Raw genomic sequence first — 10,964 nt, 5'->3', positions numbered from 1 at the left:
TGTATTAGTAATACATATTTTTAAATTGTATGAATAGTAGGAATATAGAATACGTATAATGAATAACATATAATATAACATTTTTAACAATTTCATATTATTTAATTATTTAATAATATTTTTTAATGTATAGAAAATAAATATAAGGAATGCGAAATTGAATTATGCAAATTCAACTAGTGAATTAAAAACGTAAAGTTACTATCTGAGATTGCAAGATGCATTGTGCAATGCGTAAGAAGCGGGAGAGGTAGCGAATTGGATAGTTGCATATTACTTTGATCGATGTTTGCTTCCTGTTTGTGGTACTAATTTTATTCAAGAGTCGATACGATGTATGTGTCGTTTGTGATTTTAATTTGCCAATTGTTTTGTAGTTTTTCTAGAACTTTTTAAGAAATTTCGTTTATCTTACGTTTGGCCACGTCCTGTATGCCCGTACAAGCCGACAACAATTTTTTAAACTATGTGATGGATTAATGTTTTAGGTAACGTTCGATTTTTTGTATATTATATCATATATTGAATATTATCTGTGCAATTTTTTAATATTATTTGATGATGTCCATAATAATAATACTAATACATTATTAACAACACAAAATATAGTAGTGATATTTATAAATTTTGTTAATATTCATTTTCTCTTCATTCTCTTGTCATTATTAGGCTTTATTTCCCTATCGCACGTAATTATATATTAATAAAATATTGCTTCTATTTATTCCCATTGAATATATATTTATTATACGCATTATTTTGATCGTAGATTTTGTATTGGAATGTTACATGACATTCTTTAAACCACATGGCAGACCAAGATAATGCAGATTACTATGCACTTTGTACAAATGACCAAAATAAGACAGAAGGTCTAAATGAAAGGCTAATAGAAAGGAGCATATCTCAATCATTATGTGACCTAAACAGTAGGAATAATAATGTTACAGTTGAAAATGCAGCATCTGTTTCTCCATTATTAAGTCACTATAAATATCATCGTTTCTCACATCATGATAGTCCAGTTAATTTTTCATCTTTATCAACGTATCTTCCACCCATTGGTGTATTTTGGGATATAGAAAATTGCCATGTTAGTATTAAATCTTATAATTTTATATTACTGAAATGTATTACATAATACTATAATTAAATATATTTGAAAATATAAAATATTTCTTATGATTATTACAGGTACCAAAAGGAAGGTCTGCCATGGCTGCAACCCAAGTAATTAGAGAAAAATTTTTTGGTGGTTATAGGGAAGCAGAATTTATTGTAGTTTGTGATGTCTTAAGAGAAAATAATCGGGTTATGAAAGAATTGAATAATGCTCAGGTAAGTTAATCTGTGTATCTTTTAAAATTATAAATTATTTAATAGCAGTATTATTTTTTTTTATACCATAATGTTGCATTTATAAATTTTGTGTTTCTCAGGTTAATTTAATACATGTTGCTAGAGAGTGTAAAAATGCTGCTGATGAAAAACTCAAACAATCTATTAGAAGATTTGCTGATATACATGGAAGCCCGGCAGCTGTGATTTTAATATCTGGTGATATTAATTTTGCTCCTGATCTCAGTGATTTGCGTTATAGGAAGAAAATTCATGTGATACTTTTACACATGAAAAATACATCTGAAGCATTGATACTGTGTGCTAATGAGCACTATGATTTTTCAGAACTTATGGAATCACTGCCATCTACAACAATACAGGTAAATATTAATTAATTTTTAATTTCATATGACATTTTTCTAATTTTTTCTTAATAAAAAATAAAACACAACTAGTATTTGTGATTGAAGCTTTGTACAATAAACTATTTCATCATAATAGTTTTTTTATTGTATATAAATATGTATATTAATTTGTCTGTTAATATTAAAATATTTTTGAGTTTGTAGTAAGTATGTATATCTATGTAAATTAGGTTAAAATACGTACTATCTTTATAAATGTAAAATATGAACATGTTAATTATCTCCATATATGTGGGTATGTTTTTTTAGTATTTTGCAAAGTTATATACCTTCCAGGTTACTGCATATTGTGATCTCCTAGTTAGTAACCTTCCCGAAGATCACGATATTATGTCTATTAAATGTTATCTTAAACAAATGTTCGAAAGCTGTGGTGGTCAAGTGATGGAAATTCAGTCAAATACTGCAATTGTACGCTTTACTTCAAAACCTTCTGCAGACAGGTATTATATATATGTATATTAGTTGTCTTCTTACTATTTCGTAAATTTTGTTTAATTGTATACAAAATAATAATTGTATGTCTCAAAATGTAGTATTCATAATTTAATTATACTATTAATAATATATGATATCAGACGTAGCTTTATGTTTGAATAACCCGCCTATTAAGTGACCAATGATTTACTCCTGTGTACAAACATTCTATTGGTCTGTTTAGTATTAACAAAAAAGAGCTGTATTTAAAGTATGTAGTAGGGATAGATACATAAATAAGGTAGAGTTCAAATAGTGTACAACAATGTAACGAACCTAATGGCACTGTAAGAAGATTATAATTTTGATTTGTATAACATACCTAGTTCATATATGTGTATAGTAGTAATTAAGTGTTGAAAAATTGTTATTTTCTGATATATTGTTATTATTTATCGTTTTATTTATCTATATTACAATGTTGACACAAACTGATAATTTTATTTATATATAAGGTAAGATTATAATATAACTGCTAGTAAAAAATTATTTCTTCGAAAAATACAAGCATTTAGTGAATTATATATACTAATTAAAATGCATCGAATTTCTCTGAGAAATAAACGGACATTATAATTTGTATTATACATGTGTTTATTAAAACCTTCAAGGTCATTTATAGACAGAATTGATTATCTTGTGTACTGGCCCTTTGTAATCACAGTTAACCGACTTTGCTTAATAACAATGTGACTTTTTTTTTTATAGGGCTCAGAAGCGTATGGATGGAAAGATTATTCTTGGTTCGAAAATTTCCGTAAAATTTCAAAAAGAGAAAACAAGTAACTTTCAGCAAATTCGAGGTAATGTTGTTATTTATATAATGTAATATGTATGTATGTATTATTTATTAACAATACACTTTTTCTTACAATACACAATTCTTACACTTTTAGCAAATTCTATAAATAGAAACGGTACTGTAAGTGAATCAGAAATTGTTACCAGTTCTCCAAGGCAAATGTACAGTGCAAGTGCTTCGTTAACGGGTGGAAGAGCCCTTCAGATTCCACATTATCAGCCATCGTCGCCAGTTATTGGAACATATTCTGGATGGAATGCTCATTGTGCTTCTGCTTCAGCACCAGTAGGGTAATTGTAAATTACATTTAGTTATATATATGTATCAATAATCATAAGAATGATGAACATCCGAGAAAGAGTCTTCGAGTCGCAAGGAGACATTGCCTTTGCTTGATTCGGATTTTGGAGTCGCGAATAGACATTGTCCTTGCTTGATTCAGGCAATGAAATTAGAAAAACTTTGATCTTATCTGATAGAATATGGAACAAAGTAATGACAATTGCTATAAATATTTCAAAAATTAAGATCGTTATATTTATTTTTTACAGGATGGTTCAACCATCATCCGTTTTTGTTGGCAGATCATATCCAAATAATAGTAATAATAATAATGTAACTTTTAATAGAACTTATAACGAACTTGCAAGGGCCCAATCTCCATTGTTTTGGCAAGTTTCTGGTCCGCAACAATTTGGTCATGTATGGGAAGAACAATATAAGGTATGTAATTTCATTGAAATTTCGTTTGTGAACTATGTTGTGTATAATTTTGATTTATTATTTACAATAATTTAAGGTGGAAAAAACGAAAGTACTTAGTAGAAGAATTCATATTCCGCAGGCTCGGGAAAATGGAGTTGTAAATAATAATACTTCTCGAAATTCTGAGAGTTTAAGACGTATTAGAGGTACACAAACTTCGTTTGTTCAACCTCCAGAATGGACTGGTCCAAGGCAACAATATCCTCCATTGAATGTTCCTGCGAGTTTGAATGGAACTGGTATGTAGGTCATTTCCTCTTTTTCTCTAAAAAATCTTAAATTGTAATTAATAAATTTTTAATACGTGTAGCTCAATCAAATTTTAAACGCCGAAGTCCATCTCCTATGTATGACTTGCAATCACGAGAGAGAAATCAGTGGAATGGACAGGTATAAATTACTTTAAAATGTAAATTAACAAAATTGAAATGGATTTACTTCTTTCTTACTTCTTTAATACTTCTTTCCTTTAAAAATTAGCAGAATGCGTCTGTACGTAGTACTAGGACACCGTCGCCTTACGAAAATACAGTACAAACGGTAAGCCAACAAAGTAATCATACCTCACCTTATCATCCAAGTGATACGGAAAACGAAGAAGTTGAGGTACTTTTATCTTTTTCTACTCTCTATGTGTTCACGCTTCTTTATTCTTTTCTATATTGATAATTTGTTTTTCAATACATTAGAATTTTTTCAATCCAATAAATAATCATAATGGAATATCAATGAATAATGAAACGTGCACGCCAATTGAACTGCAAGTAACTAATTTAGACCAAAGTATTAATCCAAAAAAGATGAGACATATGCTTGTCTCTATTTTTATGGAACATGTGATGGTAAATATTTAGTATTACAATTGCATTATTTTAATTTTAAGTAACTTTCGTTTATTTTTAATTAACATTTTAGGTGTTAAATGTTTCTATTTTTACACAGTCTGATGGTAACTTTGCGGCAAGTGTCAAAGTACCTTCTTTATCAGACGCACAATACGCGATTTCTCAGTTACATCGTCGTAAAGTAGGGTATAAACGTATTTTAATATCATATGCTCATAGTGGTAGAGCAAGTCCTCAGGTTGTACGAGCGCAAATTGTGATGCTACTGCAAGAAGTACCTGGTCATAAACTCCCTCTTTTTAAGTTTCGAGAAATGTACGAGAGTCGTTTCATGATTTCCATCAGCGTTTCCGAGTTGTACAAAATGAAAGATGTTTGTATTATTACGGAAGATCCTGGTGGTAGAATGGTTTCTCTTAATCCGGATCATAGAAATACTCCATCGCCATGTTTTAATAATACAAATCAGGTACCTTAGATCTTATATATTGTATACTATTATATAGTAAATTCTAGGTTCACGATGATGTATATCAAGCCGAGTTTAAGCTTTTCCGATAAGAGTAGAGTTATATTAATTCCTCTTATCGTTGAGGAGCGATGACGATTATCTAAAAGCGATTAAAGATTATTCTGAAATAATATAAAAAATATTTAATATGTAAATATGTAAATTACATATGAAATATAAACGAGTAAGTGTAATGTTTTAGGAGGAACAAGTAGAGTTACCATATTGTACTATTCATACGTTAAAACCATGGTCTGATAAAGGATGGGCTGAACAAAAAGTAGCATCACTCCCTAATGTAAAAATTTCTTTAAAGGTTCTTGATCCACGTATACACCAATTACTAACAACGCATAACGGAAGTTTACCATTGCCTAGGTATATTGCTATATTGTAATTTTCAAATAAAACTTAATTTTGTTTCTTTTTTATTTAATAATTTTCTTCGTGAAAAATTAATTTTAGTTTGCCAAATTGTTATGAAGCTGAATTTAAAGAAAAATTACAAGTTGTTGAAAATGGAGTACCCTTAGAACATCTAGTATCTTGCTTATCCTGTGTTGAATTGAAACAGGGTATTGGTAGTGTAAAGTATCTTATATGGACAGGAAATAAAATTCATGAAAATAATCAGGAAGGTAAGGTTCTTTAATAGTTATTGTTAAATTAATCAATGATTGATTAACATTAGTATAATTTTCTTTTTCTTCTTAGAGAATAAATGTGTGACTTCTCCGCTTGCAAATCAATTAGCACTTTTCAGTCGTGAATTAGTTGATCTTCTGAAAACTGCTCCACACTGCCAGTTACCATTTAACCGCTTTATACCCGCATATCACCATCATTTTGGAAGACAATGTAGGGTCGCCGATTACGGATTCACCAAACTAATTGATTTGTTAGAAGCACTTACTCATACCGTACAAGTACGTACAAAAATTGAATTAATTTAAGATAAATTATTTCATTAATGAGATATTAATTATGCAATTTAGGTAATGGGTGAAGGAAACAATCGTGTGGTCACATTATCTCATCGTGCACAAGTACGTCGTTTCACGTCTGATCTTCTAAGAGTCTTAAAGTCCAAAGCTAGTAAACAAGTAGCACTTTCAGAATTTCCAAGTGTTTATGCTAGAGTAATAGGTAAGGATCTTTTATGGTATTAAATAATTGAAAAATACAATGCATATATAAGAGAAAAACATTTTTTCTAGCTAAACCATGGGATATTGTGGATTATGGAGTATGTGAAATCGAAGACATTCTCAGTGAAGTATCAGAAAATACTGTGGTTGTCACTGTGATTAATGGAGGAGATAAGATGATAGCTATTCCCAAACGAGAACAAACTGCAGAAGAGATAGAACGAACAAAACAATTTGCTGTCGAAGTATGATATAAACAAAATCAAAAATTTAAGAAGCTAATTATGTATTTATGTATAAATATATCTATACCCTTGTAGGTTGTCGAGTTGTTACGACACGCGCCTCAGTGTAGAATGCAATTTAATAAGTTTGTGCCATCGTATCATCATCACTTTGGTCATCAGTGTCGAGTATCAGATTACGGCTTTACGAAATTAATTGAATTATTTGAAGCTATACCGGAGATAGTTAAAATAGAAGACGATAATTCCGGAGAAAGACAAATTTCTTTAACAGAAAAGGAAGGTCTTCTTGTACTTTCTGAGCAAATATCCAAATTAATTACTCGGTCGAAAGGTTGTCTTAGTATTTCTAATATTGCACAAAACTTTCTACGTCAATTTGGCTATGCGTTAAAACCAGAATTATTCGGTTGCATCTCTGTGTTGCAACTTATGCAGAAACTTGGGGACACTGTGAAGGTATTAAAAAAGAACGTTAAAATTATTCTCATATATATTCAATATTTTAATTTATTAATTTTTCAGATTGTATATTTGCCAAGTAGACCTGTAGTTATGATGGTAGATAAGTCTCACGTGCAGCAATTGATCTTACAATGCCGTCGATTACTCATGGATAAACCACAACATAGAATGTCACTTCAAGAGTTCCAACACTTATATGCTCAATATTATTTAAAATCGTGTAACATAGACGAACTAAAGCAAAATTTATCCAATGTAGTTCGAGTAAGTTTTAATTCTATTAAATGAACATATCTTTATAGAAAACTTTAAAGCTATATATATAATTTCAGTTTACAACACTAAAGGATGAACAGTTCATAGAACTTACTCCATTACATTGTTTTGCTTGTAATGTATATCGTGTAATGATGAATTATGGTGGAGCACTAAAACTTTCGCAGTTCGAGGCGGCATATTTATCTACTATAGGTTCCGTTTGTAACCCTGTAGACTATGGATTTCCAACACTTTTTGCACTTTTGCAAGCATTACCTTGTACGGTAACAATAAAATTATCACGCCGCAAGAAAAACATCATATATTTAAATAAAAAGATTACTGGTAGGTAAAAGTAGTTATTCACAACTGTTTAGGAATATCTATTATAAAAATCGTATAATTCAATTTACTTCTATAAATAGCTGTAGGTATAGCATTACCGCCAACATATGCATCAGGATCATCATATTGTGATACAGATTCCAGTAATGAGTCGTTTGAAAGCGATTCATCCTCTCGTGTCAATGTTTCAAATAATTCAACTATACCAGAGCAAACAAAGTGGGTAGAGCAAGTTTCTGAAAGTCAGGATTCCTGGAAACAAACAGATACAGACAATCTGTGGTCAAAAGACTCTAACAAATCTTGGATGACTTCAAATTCGGAAGATAGATTGGTCAATTGGTCGTTACAAGAAAATGGAAGCGAAAGCTTTCTCAAAAACCTAATGCAAACACCAATTATGCTACATGGTTTTCCACCTGCACCTCCAAAACCAGATTCTCCACCTGAGGTACTTTCTTTATAAACTCTATTATGTGTCTTTTATTTAATAATATAATATAATATAGCATAATGGTAAATTCTATCTTTTAAATTACAGGAAGATCTAAATAAGAATCAATGGGAATCATCAGTTTGGACGACACCAACGAAATTTGCATATCTACAGGACGAACATACTACTAATGTACATGTAAGTATTACCTGCATATGAGTACATTTAATTATTTTTGTAGTACAACTTATTAGTATACTTTCTTTATATTAATAGGTTCCTCCGTTTACTTTACCTCTTTCTTGGAATCACATCACATCAAGTGATAGTAACTTACTATCACCAACAAAGAATTTATTAACTGCTGCAGCCAATCCTTTAAATCCACGTACATCACCTTTCTTCTCTTCCAAACGTAACTTGGTTGTTGCCCCTCATCCTTCTGAATTACCGCTCCCATCGTTATCATTAACTCCCAAAAAGAACGTGACTTCGGAAAATATTATAATTGCTGAGAGTTTTACAAATAAGCAAGAAAAAATTGTTAATAGTTCTATGGAAGACATAAATCTTAAAAATAATGAAAATGATAGCAGTAACATGGAAGGCAATGGTACTAAAGAGAAACACAGTACTCCTACACAACAATGTAAATAATGTACTTCTCTTAATAATTAATTATTATTTCATTTAAATTGTAGCATATCATATATTGAATAATATGTTTTTTTACAGTATTTACAAGCAAACGTCGTTTAGCTGCTCAATTCAATCGACCTATTGAGTCATGAATTCAGTGTGAGGACTAAGAACGTATTTACATACACTGCAGAAGCAAAGAAGCTGATATCTGAACACATTTTGTACCCATATGATGTGTTAATGATGTTAATAAGGAAAGGAACTGTATTAGCATGTCGGTAGGCTGTCACACAGTGGGTTCAAATACCTATATGCCATTTTCTAAATGATGGTAGGTACCCTCCCCTCATTTATATAAGAATTAATTATGATAACAATATATCAATTTGATACATACGGAATAAAAAACAGAATTTATTTTCAAAAGGTATGAAAATATACACGTACATAAATATCTATATACTAAGTACCTATAATTTTTGGTTTAAAAATTATGAATAAGTGTGCGGCGTTTATACCGAGTGATCTGTACTGATTGTATTGCGTGTCAAATTCATGTAGCATTTTTCATACTGTGATATAGAATAGAAAAAGAGGAAAATGAATGCAAATGATAGTGCATAAGGATGAATAAAAAGTGGGCAATAATTGTACAAATCGTATAGGATTGGGCCAAGATCCTATATTGAAAGCTACTATTTGTTATAATAAAATTATACCTTAGTAAAATTTTATGTAAAGCGAAAATTAAAATCGAATTTTTTGTTCATTAATAATGTAATTGCTAAGCATTCTTTTTTTAGCTTTATTAAATGAACTGTTTTCTATGATGGAGATTTTATTGGCTCAACCCTATCAATTATTGTAAATTATTCTCATAAAAAATGAATTGTACTTGAAAGATCAACATATAAACCGTTAAATTATTGTTGCTCAACAATAATCTTATTCTCAATTATGAAATCCAATACAATTCATTTTTATAATTTAACGTTAACTTTATCTTCCATTCGTACAATTACTTTTCTCATTCGTGTCAGAGAATTCCTTTTATTAATATCTGTTCATTTTTTATTGCGTATACGATAATACTTTGTAATTCTATTACGAATGAATGCGTTTTGAGAATTCTAATGGTAATTGAAGTGCAATGTATGGTATTTAGAGCTGTCATATTACTTTTTTGTATAAATGAAATGTTTTTAATTAAGGAATTATTAAGTTTAATGTTAGTAGTCAATATTGAGTAACTCAAACTTGCAAGAATGGATGAAACAAACATGATATACGAAATGAAATTTTACGAATTCCATTTAAATTCATTAAAGGGATTGTTGAATAGTGATAGGCAATAAATATTTTATCGAAAGTGAGACAAATAAGAAGTACACCTTTGTATCGATCAGGTTTCAAACTTTAATGTTACTTTTAGTAATGACAATATTATTCTACGAGATTTTGTTTTCAGCGTCAAATGAGAACAGAGAGAGAAAAAAAGATATTGATCATTATCTACAAAAAATATGATTAATAGATTTAATATGTGATATGAATGAATGGTAAGAAATTGCTCTCTTTGAATTATATGTAAATGATCTTGTTGATCTCATATTTTATTTTATTATTAAGAAGTATTTTATATTAAAAATAAAATATGTATACAATTTCGCGAACAGAGGGGAGCCTGGATCAAAAACATTATGAATTGTTAAATGAGTTGCCACTGAAAAGATTCTACTGCAGGTTCGCTACATTGCTTGAGATATTATTAAAAAATGAAAGAATCATGAATCAACTTAATCGTACTAAAATTTATGATTTGTTATACAACAGTCATATGTATTAATATTTTTACCATGTTTTCTAAATCTAATTTGTATTAATTTATTCAGATCAAATGAGATAGCTTTGTTACATGTTGTATATTTATTATGTAGGCATGTGGGTTCTATCGTATTTTATATCTATGTGAAAAGAGTGATAATTTTTACTTTATTTTTTAAATTGTACGAATTCGTCATTTTTGATTTTCTATTAGTCACTACAAGATTTCTTTTTATATTTTAAGAAACTTTTATTATTTGTGAATCTAAAATATTTAACATTATGCACTTATATTTTTCGTAAATATTGATTGTTTAAAACATTATTTATAGTAAATTTTATTTAGAATGGTTCTTAATAACGTTCTGACTAATAGAGAATTAAATTGGTCTTTATGCAAAAAATGTCAAAACGTGTGAAATACTGTAATAATTG

At 29.4% G+C, this 10,964-nt stretch overlaps 1 protein-coding gene across 7 annotated transcripts; it reads left to right on the top strand.

The window, feature by feature from the left end:
- The first annotated feature begins 328 nt into the window (after nt 1-328).
- On the top strand, nt 329-10,950 carry Marf1 (meiosis regulator and mRNA stability factor 1-like protein). Of its 7 annotated transcripts, none has more exons than XM_069127785.1 (25): nt 329-488; nt 770-1,093; nt 1,195-1,338; nt 1,440-1,721; nt 2,043-2,209; nt 2,952-3,046; nt 3,140-3,335; nt 3,675-3,768; nt 3,890-4,049; nt 4,121-4,200; nt 4,294-4,416; nt 4,500-4,652; nt 4,726-5,124; nt 5,369-5,544; nt 5,632-5,804; nt 5,881-6,092; nt 6,162-6,312; nt 6,384-6,559; nt 6,635-7,018; nt 7,085-7,288; nt 7,357-7,627; nt 7,708-8,078; nt 8,169-8,261; nt 8,340-8,712; nt 8,799-10,950. In XM_069127785.1, exons 2-25 carry the CDS (start codon nt 809-811, stop codon nt 8,852-8,854), a joined length of 4,818 nt encoding a protein of 1,605 aa, XP_068983886.1. In that variant the 5' UTR covers nt 329-488; nt 770-808; the 3' UTR covers nt 8,855-10,950. The 7 variants fall into 7 exon arrangements, with proteins under 7 accessions (XP_068983886.1, XP_068983885.1, XP_068983884.1 ...); XM_069127784.1 differs by having other exon boundaries at nt 3,845-4,049; XM_069127783.1 differs by having other exon boundaries at nt 3,597-3,768.
- The last annotated feature ends 14 nt before the right edge of the window (nt 10,951-10,964 follow it).

The sequence above is a fragment of the Bombus flavifrons genome, chromosome 14 (assembly GCF_040668555.2).
Source record: "Bombus flavifrons isolate JBK064 chromosome 14, iyBomFlav1_principal, whole genome shotgun sequence".
Taxonomy (NCBI): domain Eukaryota; kingdom Metazoa; phylum Arthropoda; class Insecta; order Hymenoptera; family Apidae; genus Bombus; species Bombus flavifrons.
Note: the sequence above shows the minus strand (reverse complement) of the source record. Positions and strands in the feature narration are given on the sequence as shown.

What these genes read in the sequence shown, in the direction of transcription:
- Marf1 (XM_069127782.1), top strand. Translation starts at nt 809, where the DNA reads ATGGCAGACCAAGATAATGCAGATTACTATGCACTTTGTACAAATGAC. An exon ending in TATGGGAAGAACAATATAAG is followed by an intron (nt 3,769 to 3,844) that starts GTATGTAATTTC and finishes CAATAATTTAAG; the next exon opens with GTGGAAAAAACGAAAGTACT. An exon ending in AACTTGGGGACACTGTGAAG is followed by an intron (nt 7,019 to 7,084) that starts GTATTAAAAAAG and finishes TTAATTTTTCAG; the next exon opens with ATTGTATATTTGCCAAGTAG.